Source organism: Ambystoma mexicanum, chromosome 8 (genome assembly GCF_040938575.1).
Source record: "Ambystoma mexicanum isolate Mex_15411 chromosome 8, UKY_AmexF1_1, whole genome shotgun sequence".
NCBI lineage: Eukaryota > Metazoa > Chordata > Amphibia > Caudata > Ambystomatidae > Ambystoma > Ambystoma mexicanum.
The window spans coordinates 1,069,888,402-1,069,915,668 of record NC_090929.1 but is presented as its reverse complement, the minus strand read 5'-3'; the positions used below and the strand labels follow the sequence as shown (position 1 = coordinate 1,069,915,668).

The following is a 27,267-nucleotide window of genomic DNA, read 5'->3' as shown; positions in this document are numbered from 1 at the left end:
ACTAATAATGCGGCTCTTGGCGTCTGTGAGTTTTGGCCTTTGAGACTGTAAAAATGGCAGAGCTCAAAGTGGTGTCAGTGTCCGTGAAACGCAGAGGACTGTAGAACTGGGCAGAGCTTGGCTTGGTGTCAGTGCGTTTTGTCCCTTGACACTACTACCTATGAGAGCTTGACTTGGCGTCAGTGGGTTTTGTCCCTTGAGACAACCTAGGAGAGCTTGACGTGGCGTCAGTTGGTTTTGTCCCTTGAGACTACCTAGGAGAGCTTGACTTGGCGTCAGTGGGTTTTGTCCCTTGAGACTACCTAGGAGAGCTTGACTTGGCGTCAGTGGGTTTTGTCCCTTGAGACAACCTAGGAGAGCTTGACTTGGCGTCAGTGGGTTTTGTCCCTTGAGACTACCTAGGAGAGCTTGACTTGGCGTCAGTGGGTTTTGTCTCTTGAGACTACCTAGGAGAGCTTGACTTGGCGTCAGTGGGTTTTGTCCCTTGAGACAACCTAGGAGAGCTTGACTTGGCGTCAGTGGGTTTTGTCCCTTGAGACTACCTAGGAGTGCATGTCTTGGCGTCAGTGGGCTTTGTCCCTTGGGTCCGCGAGTGAGTTCTGTCGGTTACGGACTCAAGGGTCCATGCGGCAGAAGTACTGGGGAAAGATCGACTGTGTGTGAGTGGGTGTGGGGCCCAACAGGCTGCAGAACAGCCGGGAGCTCGTCATGGTGGTGGTGAGTGGAGGGCTCATGTGAATGTAGCGCTGAAAAGTGGTCAGCTGGATGTCCTGTGTAACTGGGGCCCATGAAGCTGCCGTAGTGCTAAAGTAAGGCCGGTTTGCTATGAGTTACTTGGAAGACCACTATGCTGTGCTGCCGGCCAAGCTCAGATTGAGTGGGGGGGGGGTGGGGGTTCATTATTAGCTTGAACTTGGGAGACTTCAGCTCAGTGCCAGGGAGCTTGGAGGACATGAGAATGCAGCAGATGATAGAACTTAGATCAGTGTCAGTGAGTCTGGCGCAGATTCTTTTCTAGTACTGGAGAGAGCTCAGCTCCATGTCAGTGAGTCTGGCGCAGATGGCACTGGAGCTCCATATCAGTGAATCTGGCAATGATGATGCTGTAGTACTGGTCCAAACTCACCTCGGTGTCAGTGAGTCTGGTGCTCATGGTGCTGCAGTACTGTGAAGAGCTCAGCTCAGTGTCAGTGAATTGGGCACAGATGCTGCTGTATTACTGTGGAGAGCTTAGCTCGGTGTCAGTGCGTCTAGCGTAGATGCTGCTGTATTACTGTGGAGAGCTTAGCTCGGTGTCAGTGCGTCTAGCGTAGATGCTGCTGTATTACTGTGCAGAGCTTAGCTCGGTGTCAGTGCGTCTAGCGTAGATGCTGCTGTATTACTGTGCAGAGCTTAACTCGGTGTCAGTGCGTCTAGCGTAGATGCTGCTGTATTACTGTGCAGAGCTTAGCTCGGTGTCAATGCGTCTAGCGTAGATGCTGCTGTATTATTGTGGAGAGCTCAGCTCAGTGTCAGTGAGATAGGCACAGATGCTGCTGTAGACCTGGAGCGAGCTAAGCTCAGTGTCATGCTGTATTACTGTGGAGAGCTCAGCTCGTGTCAGTGCGTCCAGCGCAGATGCTGCTGTATTACTTTGGAGAGCTTAGCTCGGTGTCAGTGCGTCTGCTACTCATTGGGCTCTAGCACTAGAGAGAGTTTAACTTGGTAACTGTGTATGGGGTCGTAGGTGTGCAGTGATGGGGAGCTCTGAGTGCTGTGAGTGTGTGATTGTAGAGTGGTACTACGCAGTGCTGGAAATGGAAAAAATCTGGTGGGGGATCCCACAAGGCCCGGGATGGGGGCGGAGTTTTGGGGTGGGCAGTGTCTGAGGAGGCGGAGTTTAGAGGGGCGGAGCTGGCAGGTGACCTCCGATCAAAGGAAATGTCAAAAATAATAGTTTAAAACAGCACAATTTCTTTCATGCTACTTCTTTTTCAAGCTATATATCTATTCCACTTTAAACCACTTCCATGGTGCTGGTGTACCCAAAATATGATATCATTACCACTCCCCACAAACCCCACTGCCACCCCCGCACCGTCCCACGCACAATACAAACCCCAAAATACATGTGCCTGCTAGGGTGGGCAATTGTCCCGGATTTCGCAGGATTGTCCTGCATTTAGGGACTCTGTCCTGCAGTTTGCACAGTGGCTGTGCGGGACGCAGGTTGTCCAGCACAGCTCCTCTGCAAACTGAAGTGGCCATCTACACAGCATGGCTCTGCCGCCTGCTGCTTCAACCAAGCCCCCCCCCCCAGGTGGTTCTGCAGCCCAGGCTCCTTTTGAGCCTGCAGGTCGAGCTGTAACGCTCTGACACCTGGCTTAATTCAAATGCTAATGCTTTGTTCCTGTGGTCCTGTTGGTCATGTTTGCATTTAAAAACGTGACCATCACCTCCCAAGGACAAACCATTTGCATTTCAATTAAGCCAGGAATTAAGAGCCATTCAAAATATTTACATTAAAAAAGAGGCGGGTCAAATGTGAATGACATGATGTCATCACTGCCTTGTGGGTAAGTGCCCTGAGAAAGACTATCAAAGAGTTGGCCACCCTAGTGCCTGCTGTTTAGGAAAACATTCAGTGCAGTGCACTAAAAGTGCAAGTTTGAACTTCATCCTACACTATTTTAAAATGAAACCATTCTGGAGCGGTTTCATTTAAAATAAAAGCATAGGAACGCTGAATTTTGCATTCAAAGCAATGCCCTGTGCGAGCACTGAGCATAAAGAGTGATCTACTCTGTGCACTGTCCTCGCACAGGGCAGATTAGATCTGCCAGCCCACGAGGGTGGGGGCTATGCTGCTCGGAGCAGACTGCTCCGAGCAGCACAGCCCCCACCTTCGCGGCCCGGCTGTGGTGCCTGCATGAAGAACTCATAGTGAAAGTGCAGGACAGCCTTCCTTAAGAAGGTCTGTTCTGGTGTCCTGCTGTTGTGAATACGTAGGGGGGCGAAGCCATTGCGGGATTGGTTTTTTTGTTTTGTTCTCTCCTCGAAACCCAGCTGGAGAGCATGGGTTTGGTGTTTGGGCAGCTGACTCTGGCCGGATCCCGAGATCCGGCTTCACATCTGCTGCTTCAACCCCCCCCCCAAGCCTTTGCCAAGCCCAAAATCACACCCAGCCCCACCCCTCACCATCCACCCCACAGGAATTCCAAAACTAGCAATCCCCCACTTCTACCTCCTAACCTCAAAGGAGCCCTTATCAACGCTCAGTCTCTTGTGGCACACGCCCCAGAGATCTCGGACATTATCACCCTCAACAGTTTGGACTTCCTAGCAGTAACCGAAACCTGGCTCCACCAGGCAGCAGGCCCTGCTCTCTCATTAGCCCTACCAGAAGGGTACTCCATCATCAGAGCCGATAGAACTTCCAACAAAGGCGGAGGATTAGCCTTCATCGCCAAGTCCCACCTAGCACTTAGAGCCATACCCCAAATAAAGTTCCACTCCGCAGAACTCTTATCCATGAAACTCTCACTGACACCAACCACCACAATACTCATGCACCTTGTCTACCGGCCCCCCGGCCCATCGTCCACTTTCGAGACCAATATTCTTGACCTCCTCTCCACACACACCAAACTCGCTTCAAAATCCATCCTCCTAGGTGACCTAAACCTTGGCCTCCATGAACCCAACGACCCACACGCCCTATCCCTGGCCAACTCCATATCCAACCTCAGTTTTGCACACAGAATCTCCACGCCAACCCACTCCAAAGGCAGGACCCTGGACTGGATCGCTGACCTTAACTGTGCCATCACCGTTACCCAAAATGAGCCTGTTGCATGGTCCGACCACCACCTCATCCAGTTCTCCATCCCGGGACCACCCACCACAAAAACCAACACTGAACCTCCATCGCTAGCCAGAAACTGCCGTAACATCTCCATAGAAAGCCTCCAACCACTCATTAAAAATATTCTTTGCAAACCAAAAGCTAACAACCTCGACCCAACATACCTAGTGGACCTCTACAACAACACCCTCAAGTCAGCCTTAGACACTGTCGCACCCCTCAAGCTCAGGAAACCTAAACCCCAAGCACACCTCAACAAATGGTTTACCCCTGAGTTAAAAAACCTTAGAACCTTAAAAAGAGCTGCCGAAACCACCTGGCGAAAAACACCCTCTATCTCCAATAGAACAGTGTTCACGCTAGCATCCGCTTTACAAAACAGCCATCTTATCAGCCAAAAAACATACCTACGATACTAGAATCCAAAACGCCAATTCCAGAACAAAAGAATTATTTAACATCCTAAAAGAGCTAGAGTCCCCAGCACCCCCTACCCAAGACTGTATCAAAAATGCAGACTGGTCTACCAAAATACAGCAAGCCCTAGCAGACAAAATTACCCTCCTCCAAAACAAAATCAAAACTAAAAAGGCTACCCTTCAAAAGGACTGCCAAGCTGCTAACCTCCACCTCAACAGAACCCTCACCTGTCCACCTTTCACTTTCTCCCAAGTAACACCTAAGGAAGTCGAAAACATTATTAAAAGCCTAAAACCCTCTCACTGCCAAGGTGATGTCTGCCCAGCCACCATCATTAAGGATGGAGCCAAACTCCTTGCCCCCTTCATAACCACTGTGATCAACTCCTCCTTCGCCTCCACTCAGGTACCCCAAAATCGTAAGGAAGCCTGGGTCATGCCACTACTAAAGAAAGCCAATCTGGACACAAATATTCCCACCAACTACAGGCCTATCACCACAGTCCCCTTTCTCCTAAAGATCCTGGACCGTGTGGCATACTTGCAGATCCAGAAACACTTAGATGTGAACAACCTCCTCGGCCTCAGACAATCCGAATTCAGACCTAGACATGGGACTGAGACTGCTCTCCTAGACCTAAAGATTCAAATGGACGAGGCAAAGGATAAAGGCAAACTTGCAATCCTCCTATTACTAGACCTATCCGCAGCTTTTGACCTTGTCGACCACCAAATCCTGACCAAACACCTCTCCACTGCCGCAGCTTTCTCTTCCAATGCATCTGATTGGATCAAATCTTTTCTAGCAGACCGCACCACCAGAGTCTTTTCACCCTCAACCTCCGCAGACCCAACTCCAATCCTGTGTGGCGTCCCGCAAGGATCGTGTGTGTCACCCACGTTATATAACATCTTTACGAAGCTCCTCTTCGACCGACTTGACAACCTGGGTGTAGTCTATACCAACTACGCTGACGACACCCAAGTCCTCATCCACCTCACCAGCTGTTACGACCATGACTCTAAATTACTCAACAGCATCTATCTCGAAATCCAAACCTGGATGGCTAACAACGGTCTTTGTCTCAATGACGACAAGACAGAGCTGATGATCGTAGGCTCTCAGGCTCGCCTGAACAAACTTGACCGCAGGTACTCGTCTTTCGCCATTGACAACAACACAATCAGCGTCTCCAAGGAGATAAAAACCCTGGGGGTCTACCTCAATTCAACCCTTTCCCTCAGAAAACAGGTCAACAGCATTGCATCCTCCACAGCCTACACAAACAAACTTATATATAGTTGCAAACCCTTCCTATCTACAAGCAGCTGCCTAACTCTAGCCAGAGCACTCGCTCTCTCCAAAATTGATTATTATAACACACTATTCCTCTGCACTGGAACATAACCTCAACAAAGTTCAGGTGCTCCAGAATAACTCACTAAGAGCAGCTCTCAGCCTCCCGAGATCCTGCCACATCTCCACACACAGACAAAACGCTAACTGGCTGCCCATCCGCGACAGAATCACCCTTTGCACCCTGGCCATCACGCACAAATACCTCACCAATTCCGCACCGAAATATCTCGCAGACAAACTCTGCCCCCACCAACCCACCTGCATCACCAGATCTTCCAATTCTTCAAACCTAATGATCCCAAGATATAACCTTAAATCAGCAGGCGGCGCCAGTTTCCCAGTTCAAGCAGCTAAACACTGGAACGCCATCCCCATCACCCTCAAACAGGAACCCTCCTTCCTCACCTTCAAAGCCAGCATAAAAACGTGGCTAACCAACAACCCTTCCCAGTAAGGGACCAGCCACCTCAGTTACAGATCCCAATACAACTATCGTACACCGTTGCCTATTATCTGTGTATCTTGTGTATCTTGTAAACCGACCCAACTGTAACCAGGGTCACTGTAACTTGTTATCGACCCAACTGTAACCAGGGTCATTCCTTTTGTTGTTTATTGGCATAACCTTTTGCAACCTGTAACCTACATTCTCAAGCGGCCAGTTACCCCTGGGTTCGGCGCGCGATACAAGTAATAAACAAATACAAATACAGAAATCTCATGCCGGATCTCGGATCCGGCGAGAGCCGGCCCAATGACCAGCACTGGTACTACGAGTGTCCAGCTTCGTGCTAGTGAGTCTGGAAGCCACGACACTGTAGTACTGGTAACGTCCAAAGTAGTGTTAGTAAACCCCGGGCTTCTGAAGTTATAGGCCCGGGGAGGTCTGTGGTGTCAGTTAGTCTGAGACCCAGGAGGCTGTAGGGCTGGAAAGATCAGGGAGATGTCTCATGGGGTTTGACACCCATGAGGTGTTAGAAATTGTTTGTGTCCATGAGTGTGAGTCCTTTGGTTAGGCTGCAGTAATGGAGAGATCACAGTGATTTCAATGTGTCTGTGGCACATGCAACTGTAGTACTGTCGTGCTCAGTGTAGTGTCACCTCCAGTACCCTAGCGGGAGCTCCTACGCATCTGATGTAGTCAGTGAGTGGCCATGGAGGCAACAGTACCCCCAGGTGTCTGCACTTAGTGCTCATGGAGCTGGGAATGAGGAGCTGAATGCGAGGAACTATGTGAGAGGGACTGGTATTGAGGAGCTGGGGAAGGATTGGGAAGCATGGACTCGGAGGGATGCCTGGGCCCGTGGATCTGGGATTCAGAAGTTGAATGTGAGGATCTGCTGTGAGGAGCTTGGGTGATGAGGGACAGGCGATGGGCTGGAAGTGAGGAGCTGGGTGTGAGGATCTGGGGTGGAGAAGCAGGGGTGAAGAGCTGGGTGTGAGGATCTGGAGTGGAGAAGCAGGGGTGAGGAGCTGGATGTGGGGATCTGGGGTGGAGAAGCAGGGTTGAGGAGCTGTGTGTGAGGATCTGGGGTGGAGAATCAGTGGTGAGGAGCTGGATGTGAGGATCTGGGGTGGAGAAGCAGGGACGAGGAGCTGGGTGTGAGGATCTGGGGTGGAGAAGCAGGGGTGAGGAGCTGGGTGTGAGGATCTGGGGTGGAGAAGCAGAGGTGAGGAGCTGGATGTGGGGATCTGGGGTGGAGAAGCAGGGGTGAGGAGCTGTGTGTGAGGATCTGGGGTGGAGAGTCAGGGGTGAGGAGCTGGATGTGAGGATCTGGGGTGGAGAAGCAGGGACGAGGAGCTGGGTGTGAGGATCTGGGGTGGAGAAGCAGGGGTGAGGAGCTAGGTGTGAGAATGTGTAATGAGGCGCTGGGGGTCATACACTGGGTGTGGTGGATCCAGGGTGAGATGCTGGGAGGGATAGACAGGTAGTGAGATGCCGTTGGGGGGGAGGGGCTGGAGGTGGTCTAGGGACACTGCTCACCCGTCCAGTAAAGATGGCTCTTCACTGGGAAGCAGACGATGTCTTGTCGTTGTAACTCTTTAAGTGAAAGGAAATTAGTCTCTGTTAATGCAATAATGTGATGGTTGCTCGGCAACCAAAGATCAGCACAAGAGGAGAGGGATGGAGAATGAAGATCAATGAAGGGAGGTGAGGAGGGAGGGAGAACGGGAGAAGGTGAGGAAGAAGGAAGTGGCGATGGGGAAGGAAGGCACAGAAGGGAAGGAGGTGACCTCTGGGCGTGGGGTGGGAGGAGTCAGAAGTGTGAGTAGGAAAGAAGCGGTCGAGAGATGGGAGATGGGAGGACGGGAGGGCGGAGAGATGGGAGGACGAGAGAGAAGGAAGGAAAAAGAATGGGGATGTAGACGACATTGAGGACACATATGGGTGCAACGCAGGCGAGGAAGGAGCATGGAAGACGAGAGAAGGGAGTCAGGAACCGAAGCAAGAACGAGGCAGGGAGATTGGCAAGGAAAGAGGCTAAGGGAAATAACAAGAAGAAGGCAGGGAGGGAACGTGGCAGGAGGAGAATGAAAGATGGGGTGGAAAGAGAGCCGAGAAGAGAGGGAGGAAAGGAAGAAACAAAAAGACAGCGAAGTGGGAAAATGTGGGGTGCGTGGAAGGAACAGATTGGACAAACGCTTTGAGGAGGAAGGATGAGAGCAGTAGAGATAAGGAGCAGGAGAGGAAGGGGGGCAAGGGTTAGGGAGGAGCATGTTGGAAGCTGAGGATAGGGTGTACAATGTGGTATGAAACAGCTGGGGAAGTGTGGGGAGGGGGCATGAAAAGCCGATGAGACGCAAAGAGACTAGAATGCATACTGGGAAGGACTGCTTGAGGGAGGGGGTATTTGGTAGATTGTAATGGGGTGAAGCATTATGTGGCCATTTCATCTTTGATCCGTGGCTGATTTATTGAGCATCTTTAGATTGTCTCTTTTCGGGCTTTGGTGATCAATAACTTGTTCTCAATTGGGCGACCGTCAGAATGTAATTGATAACGTGCAATATTCTTCATTATGGAGAGTACCCTATTTCACTCCCCCAGAGACAACCCCAGCAGCCCCTTTCAGTCGACGCTTTGTGTAGCAAGGCGAAAACAGGCTATTCTCAGACAGGACTCCTGCCTTACAAAACCATGCAAACTTTAAAAAATATTTGGCTTCACAATGGATTTAAAACACTGTCACACAATAAACTAGCAATACTGTTTTATTTACAGACTCATAGGGCCTCATTACGAGTTTGGAGGCAGCCATGCCTTCAATAAGGGCATGGCTGCCTCCAAACTCGGGTCCGGGTTCCCTGAATGGGGAAATACCGGGCCATTCTGACCTTGGAGGGCCCGGTATTTCCTCTTTCAGGGAACCCGGACCATCCCCATTCCCATTTGAGCCCCCATAGGGCTAAATGGGAATGGGGAGCATGCTAACAACGGGCCCGTTAATGACGGGCCCGTTGTTAGCATGCTGGCCCCCTCGCGGGACCCACTAAGGACGTCTGGTTTTACCAGACGTCCAGAGCGGGTCCCGCAGGGGACCTCGTAATAGGGCGGTATGGGGTTAACGGCTCCGGCACCTTCACCGGCACCGTTAACCCCTTACCGCCCATCTCATAATGAGGCCCATAGTGTTGCCAGATTTGCTGTATCCTACCCCAGGGCAGTTTACATATGTTATGTTAGGTTAATATACCTTTTTACTCTGCCAAATCACCACCGTGATAGTATCAGCGAGCCTGGGCTTGTCTGTGGAGTGGCGCGTTGTTCCCCCGCCAGGGGTAGCCAAGCCTTAGTCTGCTGGAAGAAAGGTGATAGGAACTCAGGAATGAAATGGTGCGAACACATGAAGCGAGGGGTGCAGTGGTGGAAGAATGTTTGGTGATAGCATGGGCGCGTGTTATGTTATGTTATGTTACTTTGCATTTATATAGCGCCTTATGTACCATTGGTTGGTCTCAAGGCGCTGGTAGGTTGAACGCCCTTGGGAACCGAACTTCAAGTCAGTAGAGAGAGTAGAGAGAGTCAAAGGTGCGTGTGAGCACCGGATATGTGTGCAGCTGGTGTGGCATTCGTGTAATAGCTGCTTCATAGCGGTAGGTGTGGTGGTTGAGAGATCAAGAGTATGGGCCTCATTCCGAGTAGGGCAGTAAGGGTTAACGGTCACCGGTAACGAGACCGGTGCCGTTAAACCCTTACTGCCCTACTACGAGTTCCCTTTTCGGGTCCTTCCTTGACGCCTGCTTCTAGCAGGGACTTTAGTGCAAATAACGGTACCTTAATTTACGGTGCCCTTATTAGCGCCTTCCCCATTCCCATTGGGCCCTATGGGGGCTCAAATGGGAATGGGGAAGGGCCTTGGTGAATAGGGAATTACCGGTCCCTCCAACCTTGGAATGGACCGGTAATTACTCCATTCACCAGGGCGGAGTCGGAACGATTTTGGAGGCAGCCATGCCGCAAATAGCGGCGTGGTTACCTCCAAAGTCGGAATGAGGCCCAATGTGTTAGTTCTGGCAGGTTTTATCCAGACCGCTTCTGGCTGCGTTAGGCCTGAGGAGAACGCCTGGCTGGAAGGTGTGAAACCAGCAATGATTAGTTAGAGTGATGTGGAGTATGAGGCAGATGTTGGTATGAGAACAGCTATACCGAATGGTGTCATAGTATCTCTGTGTTCTAGTTGAATGGTGGTGTAGAGAAGAGAGTAAGCATGGTGATGTGATATGATGGTTTACATGCTCTTTCAAACGTTACATGCACTCCAAACCATTCATGTATGTCGCGCACTTCTATGTGCTCCAGTCAGTTCCATGCACTCCAATCAGTTCCATGCACTCCAGTCCGCTCCATGCACTCTAGTCCGCTCCATGCACTCCAGTCCGCTCCATGCACTCCAGTCCGCTCCATGCACTCCAATCTGTTCCACGCACTCCAATCCGTTCCATGCACTCCAGTCCATTCCATGCGCTCCAGTCCGTTCCATGCACTCCAGTCCGTTTCATGCACTCGGATCTGTTCCATGCACTCGGATCTGTTCCATGTACTCCGATCATATCTGTGAATTCTAAGTTGTTTTATGCACCCCATCCGCATATTTCACCCGTACCTTCCACATATTTCACCCGTACCTTTCACATGTTACACCAGTACCTTCCACATGCTTCATCCGTTCCATCCACAAACGTCCCCAATCCATGCACATACGTCCCCATTCCATCCACATACGTCCCCCCTTCCACCCACATACTTCACCCGCTCCATCCGCTCTAAGCACTTGTCCGCTCTATGCACCCGTCCGCTCGAGGCACTCGTCCGTTCCACGCATTCATCCGTTCCACGCACTTGCCCTTTCCACACCCTTGCCCGCTCCACGCCTTCGCCCGCTCAACGCACTCGCCCGTTCTACGCACTCGCCCGGTCTATGCACTCACGCACTCTACGCACTCACCTGCTCTACGCACTCACCCGCTCTATTCACTCACCTGCTCTACGCACTCACCCGCTCTTACACACTCATCTACTTTATACACTCATCCACTCCACACACTAGTCCGTTTGACGCACTAGTCCGTTCTACGCATTCATCCGCTTTACACACTCCTCCGTTCTGCACACTCGTCCGCTCTGCACACTGGTCCACTCTGCACACTGGTCCACTCTGCGCACTCTTCCACTCTGCGCACACGTCCGTTCTGCACACTCATCCGTTCTGCACACTCGTCCGCTCTGCGCACCCGTCCGCTCTACGCACCCATCCCCTCTACGCATTCATCTGCTCTTATGCACTCGTCCGCCTCTACACACTCGTCCGCTCTACACACTCGTCCGTTCTACATACTCGTCTGCTCGAAGCATCCTTCCACTCTGCGCACTCATCCGCTCTACTCACACCTCCTCTCTATGCACCCATCCGCTCAACGCACACATCCGTTCCACGCACCCATCCGCTCCACGCACCCATCCGCTCCATGCACCCATTCGCTCCACGCACTCATCCGCTCCACGCACTCATCCACTACATGCACTCATCCGCTCTATGCACTCATCCTTTCCATGCACTCATCTGCTTTATGCACTCATCTGCTCTACAGAGTCCTTCGCTCTATACGCTCATCGGCTCTATACGCTCATCTGCTCTATACACTCATCCGCTCTATACACTCATGTTCTACACCTTCATCTGCTCTGTGTGCTCCTGCGCTCTACGCACTCCTCCGTTCTTACGCACTCATCCGCTCTACACACTCATCCGCTCACTACAGTCGTCTGCTCTACACACTCGTCCGTTCTACACACTCTTCTGCTCTATGCATTCATCCGCTCTAAGCACCCTTCCGCTCTACGTATTCGTCCGCTCTACAGACTCATCCGCTCTACACACCCATCTGCTCTACACACCCATCTGTTCTACGCACTCATCCGCTCTACACACTCATCCGCTCTACACACTCATCGGCTCTACGCACTCATCTGCTCAACTCATTATTCCGTTGAACGCGCTCATCCGTTCCACGCACTTATCCGCTCTACGCGCTCATCCGCTCCACGTACTCATCCGCTCTTTGCACTCAACCATTCCACGCACTCATCTGCTTTATGCACTCATCTGCTCTACACAGTCCTTCACTCTGTACACTCATCCGCTCTGTAAACTCATCTGTTCTATACATTCATCTGTTCTATACTCTCATCTGCTCTATACACTCATCCGCTCTATACACTCATCCGTTCTAGACACTCATCCGCTCTATACACTCATCTGCTCTATACACTTATCCGCTCTATACACTCATCCGCTCTATACACTCATCCGCTCTGTACACTCCTCCACTCTATACACTCATCCGCTCTATACACTCATCTGCTCTATACACTCATCCACTCTATACACTCATCCATTCTACACATTCATCTGCTCTGTGCACTCCTGCGCTCTACGGACTCCTCCGCACTTACACACTCATCCGCTCTACACGCTCATCCGCTTAATACAGTCCTCCGCTCTACACACTCGTCCGTTCTACACCCTGGTCTGCTCTATGCATTCATCCGCTCTAAGCACCCTTCCGTTCTACGCTCTACGCACTCATCCGCTCTACACACCTATTGGCTCTACAGACTCATCTGCTCTACACACTCACCCGCTCTACACATTCGTCCGCTCTACACATTCACCAGCTCTACACACTCATCCACTCTACACACTCATCCGCTCCACACACTCATCCACTCTACACACTCATCTGCTCAACGCATTCCTCTGCTCAACGCATTCATCTGCTCAGCACGCTCATCTGTTCCATGCGCTTCTTCCATTCTACCGATTTCATCCGCTCCACTCACTTTGTTCATTCATCATGCATTATTGGTTCAGGCCATGTCACTTGGCATAAGTACTGGATCCGTTCCGTGCTCTCTATGTGGTTCATGCACTAAATCCGTCTCATGTGCTTGACTTGTCTATTCTGTACTTTCCATTTATGCCATGCCGTTCCGTGCTCTCTATCTGTTTCATGCAATGCATCCATCTCATGTACTTGACTTGTCTATTCTGTACTTTCCATTTATGCCATGCACTCATACATTCCATGCCATCTGTCTGTGTACTCATCAGGCTCCTGTATTCATCTTTCCATCCTCTTCTCTTTATTCATTACATCCATTTTATTAATCTAGACCGCATTACTGTTTTCGTACGATTTATTCTTTTTATCCACTTCACTACTTTGATCTACTTTACTCATTCTATTCTGTTTGTCCTTTTAGTTTACATTAGCGGTTATTAGTTGTCGATTTCTCGCTTGGATCTGGATGTTGTATTGTTATTTGTCTTATTGTTATTCAAGATCTAGTAGTTTGTTGAGTTGGTGTCATTGAGATGTTGTTATTCAGTTTGAGTTAGTTTGAGTACGGGGTTGGTTTTAGGGAAAGTGCCAAGTTTTCAGCAATTTGCGGAAAGACATTAGATATTCGGTTAGGCGGATGTGGGGTGGGAGTGCGTTCCACAGCATGGGGGCCAAGGCTGAGAATGATGATCCGCCTAACCTGACTGAGTTTATTTTAGGCATGACTAGGAGGCCGGCTGAGCTTGATCTTAGAGTACGTGGGGGGTGATAGGGTTTCAGCTTGTCTTGAAGATTTTGAGGTCCGGTTTTATGCAGTGCTCGGCGAAAAATGCATAAGGTTTTGAAGGTCACCCTTCGGGCCACCGGGAGCCAGTGCAGAGTTTTGAGGGCTAAGGAGAAGTGGTCTCTCGGGCCGAGCGCTAGTAGCAGTGTGGCTGCAGCGTTTTGTGCTCTTTGTAGTTTATTCAGTTGGTAAGCGTGGACTCCGAGGTAGAGGGGGTTAGCGTAGTCCAGTCTTGATATAACAATTGATTGGACCACGGAGAGTATGTTGGGAAAGGAGAGGTATGGAAAGATGCACCTACGAGTTTTAAGGTGGTAGTGGCAGGACTTTGAGACGTTGTTTACGTGGCGCGAGAGTGTAAGGTCAGAGTCAAGGGTGCATCCAAGGTTTTTTACTGAATTAGAGGGAGACAGTGAGTTGCCCATGGTAGATGGCCAGGGTAGTGGGTGTGGAAGAAGTTCGGAGTTGCAACATACCATGATTTCGGTTTTGGAGGGGTTTAGCAAGAGGTGGTTTCTGGTCATTCAGAGCTCTATGTCGAGGAGGCAGGAAGCGAGGTCAGGTTGGGAGTTGGGTTTTGAGTTCAGGAGTTTCGGAATTAGTTGAGTGGCATCACCGTAGTTGTAACATAGGATGTTGTGTAAATGAATTATTGGTGGGAGGGTGATTAAGTACAGATTGAACAGGAGGCCAGATAGGCATGCACCTTGTGGAACTCCCATGTTGACTTGTCGGGATTGGGAGGAATAGGTGGAGAATTGCATTATTTGGTACCTATCTTTCAGGAACGAAGCTATCCATTTGAGAGCGGTTCCACAAATTCCTGGGGAGTGGAGGCGGTCAAAGAGGATTGAGTGATTGATTGCGTCGAAGGCGCCGGATAGGTCGAGAAGGATTAATGCGGCGCATCCGTGGATCATCAGTCCGATTAGGTGGACCATAGTTCTGCAAAAGGAAGGGGTGGACATGTCTTAAAGTGCTGCGATAATTGGGTTGTAGTTTCAAGGCAGATTTGGAGAGTTGCAAGTTAGTGTACAGTCTAACATTAGCATTTATTTATTTATTTGATATTTGCAAGGCACCTATACAACAAATGGTGTTTCAAGGTGCCTCAAGACAAAAAGGGGGAGGGTTACAGGGGAGAAAAATATACAATAACGGTCCTACTAGGCCTTGTGACATTCGGATCGTACAAGTGCAGAATAAGAAGTGCGAGGGACATCGGAGCATCTCGCTATGTTGTACCCCGGTCAAAATCCAGAATGTTAATTCTGTGACTGCCAAGCGTGAGCCAAGAGGGCATTGTCAAGAATATACTGGGCCTCATTACGAGTATGGTGGTAAGGCAACAACGGCACCGGTATCGCTACCGGCACCGTTGTTACCGTACCACCATACTATGAGTTCTGCTCACGGGTGCCCTTACAGCCACCAGGTTTCACTGGGTGGCCGTACCGGCACCCGCAAGCAAAACTTGATGGTGGCAATGGTACCATTAATAACGGTACCGTTGCTACCACCCTCCCCATTGAGCCTTATGGGGCTCAAAGGGAATGGGGATTAATTTTTTCCATCGCCCAGAAAAGGGCAATTACCCGGTCCGCCAAGGTCATAATGACCCAGTATTTGTCCTTTTCTGGACGCCGGATAAAAATCAATACCGGCGGCAGCCGTGCCTGTACTACAGGCATGGCTACCGCCATACTCGTAATGAGGCCCACTGTCTCTAAAGGTTTGGGACTACACATCAGAAACATGTTCTCGAGTGATATGCTCAAGCGGGGACAATATCATGCATGCATATCTGTTTGGGCTCTCTGCCCATTAGACATATGCAGCCAGAGGTGTGCCCATCCGGCATTGGCATAGGCCTGTGTTACCACCATGATCGAGTTATGGACTCAGATGGCTGCCTCATTTGCCGTATATTTCCACGCTGGAACCACGGGCGTCCCAACCAGCTCATCTCTGATGCGAAGATCATCTTTGAGAGGCACACACGTGAGTGTTGTCCCCAGACTGCGGGGCTGAAAGCCCAGAGGCGGAGCCAGGATTGTCTAACAAATGTGGCCTGAAGCTTACGTAGATGGGCCCACCGCAGTGGCGCTGAGTACGCGGGTGCTCTGGGGCTCGCCCCCCAACCCCCGGAAAGGCCATATGCTTAAAAGTCCCTATACTTTAAATGGTATCCCCTGATCACCACCCCACTGCCCCCCATGCCCACACAGGCCCACTGCAGTGACATTAACATCTTTAAATGCCCACACAGCGCTGCTGAGCGGCCATTTACAGATTTTGGGTGGGACTTGCCCACTAAGGCCCTATACCCTGTCTACGCCCGAAGCCAACACACAAAAGAGCATCACACTTTTGCCAGCACACAATACATCGCGCTTCAGGCACGCAGATTAAAAACCGGGATAGCAGATGGAGCCAGGGCTGGCGAGGTAGGTGGATGGATCGAGGGGCAGGGTGGGGAGTGCAGATCCACACAGCGGGGGACCATGTGCTGCGGGAGAGGGTCGGTGGGCGAGAGGTCCCCAAAACTGACCAAGGAAAGAGAAAAAGTGGCCTTGCAAGGGGCAGCCTTTACCAGGTTGCCCTCCCCAACGTTGCTCTTTCGAAAGTGACATTGGGACCTTGGGGAGTATTGCAACTGAACTGTATACTTCACTCTTGCAAATAGTTACCGTTGTTCAGATAATGGCAGCACCGGGTTAGTCCCCATTTTTGCTTGGCTGCCTGGCCTCAAACAGTACTATATTAGGTGACACATGAACATTAAAATGCGACAAAACAGATCAAGCGCTGCGGAGACTGCTTTGGGAGCTATGCTTTCTAATGCTGTACTTGTTTGCATTTGGAACTCTTCATTGGGGGATTTTAGGGATAATATTAAAAGCTGTAGACAATTAGTTGTGCTACATTCCACAATGCCTGAAATGGGGAGTGTCGTTTTCACTGGAGGCTTCTGGAGGTTGTGATGATTTTCATATGTTACTAGGATTCCTGCCGCGAAAATGGAACGAATATTTGATAGTTAATTCAATTTCAGCTAGATCAGGTTTGCTATTTAAAGGGTTAACTTGAGCTTCATAATTGCTCGAGATCATTAAAATGTAAACAACGCTGTAAGGTCGCTTTGGTTCGTGCCAAAGAGTCGGCCCCATTGGCTGTGTCCCGCGATAACATCGGTGTTTGGCAGCGCTCAGATGAGGCTAATAGATGCCAATTACAGCCCCTGACGTGTCCCCCGGCTGCCTTTAGTCATGGAAATGTCCTCATTTAACCCTTTTATTAGCTGTGGTGGCCCGGCAACACCTGGGTAATTGCTGAGCCAGCCACAGATGAAGGGGTCACTTCTTTCTTTATGCATCTGCCTCTGGGGCAGGGACCAATTCCCTTAATTGCCTGGCAGTGCCACAGAATAGTGCACCCCAGAGAGTGTGGATATTAACGCAAATTGGAGGTACTGTCATAGGTCAGGGGTCTGCGACATGCGGCTCTCTGGAAGTTTTAGACTACAATTCCCATGATCCCTCACCATGGAGAGTACATGTTAGGGCTGATGGGAGTTGTGGTGCAAAGCATCTGTGGAGCCCAAAATTGCACACCCCTGACATAGATCATGAAAAAGGTCTGCTCAGGTGGATACAGGGTGGCTTGTGACCTTAAGGGCCCGCATTTTTAGGCACAATAGGGATCCTGCTCGTTCCAGCAGGATCTCTGTGGGAGCAGGATCTAGCCTGCTTGATACCACTGTCTGTGGTTGCGCGCACCGTTCTAAAGGACCTCCACACACACACACACACACACCCGGTGGATGCAGAATGGGGAATCAATGCATGCATGCAGTGAAACTCAGTTTTCCAGGCATTTTACTGTGCAACATCACAGGTCTATCTGTTGAGCTAAAATTCCTGTCCCGCCCCCAGGAGTGTATCATGACCGTGAAGATTAATAATAAACGGGCCAATTCCAGGCTGATCAACACTGTGCGCACCTTGGCACACGAAGATCAGCGATAGTGGAGCCCGTTTCTTGATAAGGCTGCCCCCATTGCAAAAATGGCCCTCGCCACCATGCCATTGAGCACAAGTTCACCCCAAGAATGTTTCATGGGGGTGTAGATAGGTAATAGTAATACATGCAGTGGGTCCAGGTTGATAGCCACTGTATGTACACATAAGCACGGCGTAGATCAGGGCAATAGTGCAACCCACTGATGCAAAGGCAGCCCCCATTGCAAAAATGGCCCTCACCATCATGCCATTGAGCACAAGTTCACCCCAAGAATGTTTCATGGGGGTGTAGATAGGTAATAGTAATACATGCAGTGGGTCCAGGTTGATAGCCACTGTATGTACACATAAGCACGGCGTAGATCAGGGCAATAGTGCAACCCACTGATGCAAAGGCAGCCCCCATTGCAAAAATGGCCCTCGCCATCATGCCATTCAGCACAGGTTCACCCCAAGAGGGTTTCATGGGGGTGTAGATAGGTAATAGTAATACATGCAGTGGGTCCAGGTTGATAGCCACTGTATGTACACATAAGCACGGCGTAGATCAGGGCAATAGTGGAACCACTGATGCAAAGGCAGCCCCCATTGCAAAAATGGCCCTCACCATCATGCCATTGAGCACAAGTTCACCCCAAGAATGTTTCATGGGGGTGTAGATAGGTAATAGTAATACATGCAGTGGGTCCAGGTTGATAGCCACTGTATGTACACATAAGCACGGCGTAGATCAGGGCAATAGTGCAACCCACTGATGCAAAGGCAGCCCCCATTGCAAAAATGGCCCTCGCCATCATGCCATTCAGCACAGGTTCAACCCAAGCATGTTTCTTGGTGGTGTAGACCGATAATGCATGCAGTGGTTCCAGGCTGATCGCCCTATGAGTGCATCAGCACGGCGTGGATCTGGGCAATAGTGAAGGTGATTGATGCAAAGGCGGCCCCCCATTGCAAAAATGGCCTTCGCAATCATGCCATTTCTTTTGCTAGAATGGGCCTGGTTTTTGCATGTGCAGGACAATGGGGCACAATCATTTGGATGTGGTCACAGGTCAGATTCCTGTACCTGGGTAGAAACACTCCACGTCGCAAGGCGTGGGAATGGATAAATGGGGTGAAAATGTGTACACGCTTGTGGTGTGCCATCAGAGACGGCTATAAACTGCGTGCTAGGGATAAACCCCACCCTGTATACTTTCTGCTTGTTAAGGAAGGGTCCGGGCCTGCAGAGTTTGGCACAGGACCAGGAGACTTATTTATCCCCTTGTGGAGCCAATTCCCTTCCTGCCTACTTTTTCACAAGAGGAACAAACAGAGTTTATGTTTAAAAAAGGGCATACTTTTCTTTGATAGGCTGCTGTTTGAGTCTGCCATCAAAGGGCACGTTAGAGAAGGGTGCACCCTTAGCCCAGGGAGGGGTACATTCAGCTAAGTTTATAAGGAAGCCTGGAGCAGTAAAGGACCAGTCTTAAGGTATTCTGGTGCCCTGTGCTGGGGTCATGGAGTTTACAAGATAAGGATAATGATGTGTTATTTATATAGCACCTTTATTTGAAGCGCTTTACAGAGCACATATTTACATACAATATCACCCCACCAAAATTGGTACACATTTAACGACTTTGGAAGGATGAAAGGCTGAGTTGGCCTTGCTGGGATTCGAACCTGCGATCTGCAGATCACAGCAGCGAGCGTTCAACCCGCTGAGCTATCTTACCGGCTGGAGAAATTCCCACCCCAAGGAAGGTGGTGTAGTCTGTACATAGTTGACAGCCATCTAGGAGAATCATTGAAACAGATAATTGATTCATTTATTGCTTTTTTTTTTATAGCGCTTGAGCAACAACTGGAGTGGGTATTAACCAGGGTGGGGTACAGATACATTTGAAACCAATTACATCTCCTATAATAAGAGAGTAAGGAGCTCATTTGTTCCAGGCGTAACGTGAATTCAATAAAACTTTCACACATTGAATTTACGTTACTCTCCATTTTCATTCATTTGTATGGCGGAGAGGTGGGGTGCATCTTAAGTTTCCTTTCTAAAATACCAATACTCCAGCGTTTATGCCAGCATGGCATCTGTACGCTGGCGTAAATGCTATGGATTGCCATGCATAAATAGCAGGCAGCGTTTCTCCATTTGCACGTCCGAGTGAAAAAGAGTGCCCTACAGGTGAGTATGCCACCATTTTACACTCCCCTTTTGCACTCGACATGCATATGTTCAAAATTACGCAGAGGGGACCTGTGTACGCCAAAGCATAAATGTAACAGGCATGGGCGGATTGGCCTTTGATTTAAGCGGGCTTTTGCCCACTGGCCCCTGCCCCATTGAGGGCGCCAGGGCGGTGCTGGTGTTGATATAGGGCTGCCTCCCTGTGTGTGGTCACAGCCCTCCTTCTTCCGTCTCAAGCTACGGGCCTGTCGGCCACGTGCATTGACAAAGACAAGGCAATTACAAAGGACTCATTCGCACACCTAAAGGGCCACATTTACTCGAGGACAGATAGCTCACTCCACTGGGTGCTTGGAGCTCAGATCCAAGCTTCTCCTGCAGATAACGGGCCGGAGTCTGGGCAGCGCCATATCATTCAATTTTGTTTTGTTGAAAAAATGTGTCCCATTAAAATGGATGAATATATCCTGGAAGAGTTCTCGTGTCCGAGTAACTTCCATTAATGGAAAAATAGGCCCTTATATCTTATAATGGCCGCGTAGGCCTGTTTGAGGAACCTTGTGAAATCCATTGCCCTCCCAGGGTTTAACACGTATTATTTCTACCTACCCAGGAGAACTACTACACTTGTTAGATCCTAATACAAACCTGCATCAGGATTATACCAAGCCTTGATATCTCCACTACCAATCTCATTGTCCAATTGGTCATCTATAATCATAATCGTTTTTTTATAATGCACTTGTTTTGCGCAATGTTGTTTTGCTTCCAAGACAAACGCGTTGCCCCTGAGCTACACTTCCTTCCTTCTAAAGTATCTTATTGCCTCGATAAAGACCCAGGAGGGTTGAAACACGTGTCAGCTGGAAATAGAATTAAATAATGTTCCTTTGCTATATTTAGTAGTGTTTGACTTTATTGACTAGAAAATTGACTAATCTTGTGGTAATAATTATACCCAGCACCACTGTGAGAATAGTTCTCCCCCTGTTTCGGTTTAAACTCAACTTGGGATGGAAGGCCACCGTTTCCTTGAACCCCCTCACATGCAGCAGGGTACACTTATAATTGTGTACTGATCAGTGCAGCCGCCCCTATATTCTAGTGCCCTACCCTTGGCTTTCTTACCCATCTTTACGTAGGCACTCCTCAAATATCAACATTCTATGCGGAATGGATCACAGCCTCCCCACACCATTGTCCTCACTGCATTAAATCTCCTCACCTCCGTGTCCACTGTCTTCTCACAGACCTGTGCTCCTACTGTCTCCTTGCTGTTATTGCTGACAATACCACTGTTGCCCGTGGGAAGAAATGTGGCAAATATATTAATTTGCCTTTTGAGGGTTCACCAACTGTGTGCCTTCCATGTCCCACCATGCATTTCCAACCATATGGGTCACCGCAACATCCTGCTTCTGGAAGCTCTTGCTCTCCCAGGAAACAGTTGCTCGCACTTGATGCAGTTGCAAGTCTCCAAGGCCAATCCAAGAAGTCAATTTTGCTTCAATGGCGACCACTCTCGTTAATGCGCCACCGTACTTGTCGAATAATGCGCCTGCCCTTGGTAGGAACGAATGTGCAGTCGGACCCCACGTTCCTGCAGATCGAGCGGAAGAAACACCATTCAAGCCAGGGTGGTGCCCAAGAGTGACACATTTACAGTAAATAGGTGTGAACATATAACTCAGAACAATCTGACTTCCATCTTCCTATCTTCTTCACCGCTGCAGGTGTCAATCCTGCTTCTGATGCAGAAGAGGCCGCCAGGATCCTAAATTAATGGGGTGTGTACCCTTGGGGTCTTATGCCCAACTGAACCATTTCTCTTTCACCTACCCTGCAAAACTGACAAGCGGGCAATGGAGAACCGCTCTTATATGTATCAGCAGGATGCCCTCAAGGGCAACAGGCATCAAGATACCCCCTCAATGCCTTTACCAGCCAATAGGCAAGATCACAGGCACTCCCCAGATATATCCGGGTGCCTTTCACAACTGCCCTGTTTCCGATTTTTCCGTGCCACATTCCACTCTTTCCTGCAGCAGCCGGCCTTCCCCCCAAGCTGACCCAGTTTAGAGTTTGGCACCAGCTCACTGACTCGGAATGATTCATAGACGGGTAAAGTATCGGCAGCTTAAAAACAGCAGCGTCTCATAGCGTGAACTACAAATCACCCCATTAACATCCCTAGTTGCTGTTTCCAGGGGTCGCCTCCCGCACCCTTGAGCACTGCTTTTGCTATAAGGAAGTAGGAAGGCCATGCTTGATAACCTGCCATTGGTGCCAGTGCTAGGTCAGGGAGATATGGGCACCAAGCCTTCGCAGTTCCTCTACAAAGCCTGGCATCTCGTCATGTGCAGCTGGGGCTAGTGCCTTGAATACCTGCACCTTGCAATGAGGCAAGGCATCCGCTCGATTATTCTTCACTCAGTGCATAGGACACTCTGTGAAGATAAACCTCCTCATCAGGCACATCAAGACCAACCTTGTTAACAAGCAGAGGACTGCAGTGACTCCAAGTGGGTGCAGCAGGGTGGAACATACAGTTCTTGCTTGCCCTGGTTATTTAAGGCCTGTAGATCTCATGCCACCTCACCCCAGAAGCCCCCCACGAGACCTGGCCAACATCCACTTACCATGATATGATATGGTATGATATGATTGTTTATTTATTTATATATAGCGCCTATACACAATGGGCCTCATTACACGGTAGGCGGCAAGGGGTTACCGGTACCAGTATTTTACCGGTACCGGTAAATCCTTACCGCCTTACTACGAGGTCCCTTTGCGGGTTGGAGAATTTAACGCCTGCTTTTTGCAGGCATTAAAAACCAACCCGCAAAGGGACCCAGGGAGCTAATTACGGTACCGCAATTTGCGGTGCCGTAATTAGCACCTTCCCCTTTCCCATTATGCCCTATCGGGCAAAAATGGGAATGGGGAAGGGCAATGGTGGAAGGAGGAATTACCGCCCCGCCAACCTTGGAATGGGGCGGTAATTCCCCTTTCCACCAAGGCGGTGCCGGTATTTTACGGGCATGAACCATGGCGCTAATTGCGCCATGGTTCGCCACCTGCCGTGTAATGAGGCCCAATGTGTGTATAGGCGCTATATATAAGCCTGACTACCATGCTGAAGGTAGTCAGGCTACAATGATGACATCATCCACTCCCATGAGAGTGCACGCCCATCATTATATTCCGGCCCACCCCATCGAGATCTAAAGGACTCGGCTGCATGGGGTACACTTTACTATTCTTCCAAGAATGCATTGAAAAGGCAAACAACTCAACCTCAAAACTCTACCAAATCTATAGTAAACTGACCATACCCACGATCGACACAGTCAACGCAGGTAATTTACAACGGCTTTCTGATGCCCTCAAGTCTTACTTTAGACATCAAGCTAACTCAGTTCCAGTTTCACCTAATGTAGACATTACCAGTCGCATCTCTCTTTGTAACTTCCCACCAGTCAATGAAATCAATGATAGCAAAATCCTAAACAAATTGGCGGTATTGGCACCACAAATGGATGTTCGCAGTGCTGAAGTTATCCAACTCGGCTAGCCAGTAATTTCACTGCTCATCCCAAAGTTAACCAATGTATCGCTTGACCCTGCAGAAGTTCTCGAGAAGCTAAAGTAAATCAGAACCTGTGTTTACCAAGGACTGCAGATGACTACCTTATCTTGGGTCACCCTGGCCGAGGATTGTAGAATCAATGGTAGCTACACAATGATCTACTCACCTGGAGCAAAACACCACCCTTGATGGCTTAAACTTGGGACTCAATCTGCTCTCTGTAACATTAGTGGCCAGGCCCTGGCTACTACCAATGTCACTTGTGGAGTATGACAAGGCTTTTCCCGGTCACTGATCTTTTTTAATGTGTATATGGCACCAATAATGAAAGCCGCTGCTAGCCACAACATTGGCTATCACATCAGAAAAGCGCCATGAAATTATCAAAAAATCTTGCAGTACCTTACCCAGGGATCAGCTTTATTCAATCCAAAATTGAGGTCTTTCTGCTTCACTGTGACAACCTTGCTACACTTCCATTTCACTAATCCGCATCAAAGTCCTATCCCCTACACCATCTTAGGAAGTCTAAGAATTAGTTTTGAAGCAGAGTTTTCCTTCCTGCCAGAAGGAAACAATGTTGTAAAATCTGCCTTATTTACCTACGCTGTCTCTGAAGTAACGCTTCACATTCGACATTATCCCAGATGGCTGTTACCATCCTGGCAGTGATACTGTTCTACTTGGACTATTGCAGTGGTATCTGTAGTGGCTTCCCAACCAAGGCTGCGGCCACACTTCAAAAGTCTGATTCCATCTGATCCCCTCACCCCATCACTGATGCCACCTCATTGTTTACCGATAGAGTTGAATTGTAGCATATTGGTCCACCATTACCAACTGGCTAGGTGCCTAAGGGCAGACGTTCAAAACATACTGGCCCTCATTAGGACCCTGGCGTTAAGGGGTTAACAGCGCCGTAAAAGGTGTCGGCGCCGTTAAACCCGTAATGCCTTACTACGAGGTCCCTTTGCGGGACCCGACCTTAACGGCTGGTCTAGACCAGCCGTTAAAGTAGGGGCCCGCAAAGGGACTCTCGAGGTAAGTACGGTACCGCAATTTGCGGTACTGTACTTACCGCCTTCCCCATTCCCACTATGCCCTATGGGGCAAAAATGGGAATGGGGAAGGGCCATGGTGGCATGGGGAATTACCGCCCGCCAACCTGAGAATGGGGTGGTAATTCCCCATTCCACCATGGCGGACTCCGGCATCGACCATGGTGCTAATAGCACCATGGTTTTCCGCCGGAGTCCTAATGAGGGCCACTGCCTCGCCAAGCCGACAGATACAAACGTTTTGGGGGTAGAATACCACATGTGCAAGGCTTATTCCTATGGGACTTCTTTGATTACCCTTTCAAGCAGAAACTGACCATAGGAAATTCCTCATGGGACCTTAAAAGACCCTTTATGACAAGCAGTGGATTGTTCTCAACATAATAACATATTGGAACTGTTCCTCTCCTTCTATCCTCTTCCCGCTGTATAACCATTTTTACCAAGCACTCTGTAGAGGTCAGAAGACCATGTGTACGCTATACAAGTACAATACAATGTAAAAGAAAAGAACGCTCCAACCACAATGTTGCAATTACTATGGGGTTTATCACAGTTTTGCCGATCCGGAAAAACGTACAGTAAAATTGCCGGTAATTCTGGCAATTTTAACGGACCGGCAAAGCACAAGTTTGCCGGTGATGGCACTGATTTACCTCTAGCAAAGTGCTGGAGATAAATCAGGCCACTAGCGGCAAATAAACGCCAGAATTACCGGCACCAGTATTACAGGTGCCGGTAATTCTGTCAATCCCTTCCATGGGACTCCATGGCATGGGGATTTGCCTCTGTTGCTGGCACCTAGACTATCCTGGGAATACCCGGATATAAGGCGCCCGTAACGGTAGGGGCAGTTTGCCAGCGGCGGGATGCCAGCAAACTTGTAATAAAGACTGGGGTGTGGTGAACGGTTGGATATATTAGTACTGGGCGAGAGGTGGCTGAAAATGAGGTGTAATGGGGAATAGTTACATGGCACTGCAAGCAATGTGGTAGTAGCATCACAAGCCTTCCCTTAGACGTTGCACCTCATAACCACATGAAGCATGTCTCCCAATTGGACGGTCCCGCTAAGAAGACTGAGGGTAGGTGTCGACACCCGTTTCCTGGCACTGCCTTCCTCACTCAGCCACTGGCTCTCAGCCCAGGCCTCTTTTCTCCACCAATATAATTAAGTACTTCTAGGGCCCTGGCTAAAAATGCACTTAGCAATACACATACACCGAGGGTCCAAGTCCTTCCTGCTGTGAAGCTGAATGAAGGGACAGGGTCCTACATCTGAGGCATAAATAGGGGTTCTCTCCACCCTAGGGGACACACACACACAATCACCTGCCCTATGAGGATGCTCTGTCTTCTGAAATGGATCACAGGCTTCTTCATTGTAACCAGCAGTGGGCATTCTGTGCATAATGTGATATCTCCTCCAAGAATTGGTGATATATAGTGGATAGCCACTTTCCATTGTCATTTCTATGATGGCAATGGGAAATTAACTTGGTTAAAAAAATGAAAGGCATAGTGACGTCTTCAATTGGCGATGCTGCTGCGAAAATTGATCTGTAAAGCTAATTAGCCACACGAGAACAGTAAACCTTCCTGTACGGAGAGTGCCGGTTATTCTACACTCTTTGAATTAATCATGTTGCTCCACTGCTGACGTTACTGTGTTCATCTGAGCAGAATGGCACTTCCAGTGATGGCTTTCATTTTTTTATGTAGTAACCTATGTTATTTATAACACACTTAATACCCAGAGGTTTCTAAGCACGGACCGGGGATCGAACTTGTGTTGCTCCGCGTCATCTTGCTTCCAAGGCGAGCACGTTGCCACTGAGCTATCCGCCCGAGACGACTCGCTGGTTGGTTTTGCTGTCTGGTTTGTGCACTGCATGTGATCTGAGCCTCTAATTGGTTGGGTTCATCCTTGGTGATCTGCCTGTCTGATTGCATGCATTTGTGCTACAGTGTACAAAGCCCTGGTGATAAAGTGTCTGGGTAATTTTATAGCTTGATGTTCACAGAGCTGGTGATCAGATTTCTGATGTTGTTTTGTAAAGTGATCTGGAGCTCTGCTAAACTTTGAATGTGATCTGCTCTGCCCTGTTGATATTGGTCTCTGATTCGTTGGAGAAGTGAAGTTAAAATCCCATTTGACAATGATCTCTTTGTTGCAGGACCACTGCTTCTATCATGGATCTGTCCTGGGGATCGAAGGATCATCTGTGAGCCTCAGCACATGCTCAGGACTCAGGTAGGATACCCACCCCTCCCTTCCTACCGCCCCCACCATCACTCCTTTCCAGAACTCCCTGCCTCCCGTCCCAATTAACCCACATACCTTCCTGATGGAAATTCAGTTGACCAGTTGCAAAAGATTTTTCATCTGAATCCATTTGGGACATATGGGTTTCTAGACATAAGACTATATGTGTCCAACAGAAAAGACACAGGACATTCTTCTGGGTAAATAGAAAACTGCATGACACCAATAGGCACCAATAACCAGTTCCAAGTAAAGCTGGAATCGCAGAGAAACCCTCCAAAACACGAGCCCAAGCCAACATATTTGAATACAAGGTTACAATGGACCCGGCTTCCTTCAGGAGAGCTTCCATTACACTGTTGAGAGATTTGCCTAATGCACCTTTCCCACATACCCCCG

The 27,267-nt window shown here is 49.4% G+C and overlaps 1 protein-coding gene across 3 annotated transcripts in view; it reads left to right on the top strand.

The window, feature by feature from the left end:
* The window catches only part of ADAM8 (ADAM metallopeptidase domain 8), a 212,902-nt gene that overhangs the window by 75,201 nt on the left and 110,434 nt on the right, over positions 1–27,267 (top strand). For all 3 annotated transcript variants that reach the window (XM_069611055.1, XM_069611054.1, XM_069611053.1), the window contains exon 5: positions 26,780–26,856. In XM_069611055.1, the coding sequence (XP_069467156.1) occupies positions 26,780–26,856 (77 nt within the window). The remainder of the gene's footprint in view (positions 1–26,779; positions 26,857–27,267) is intronic.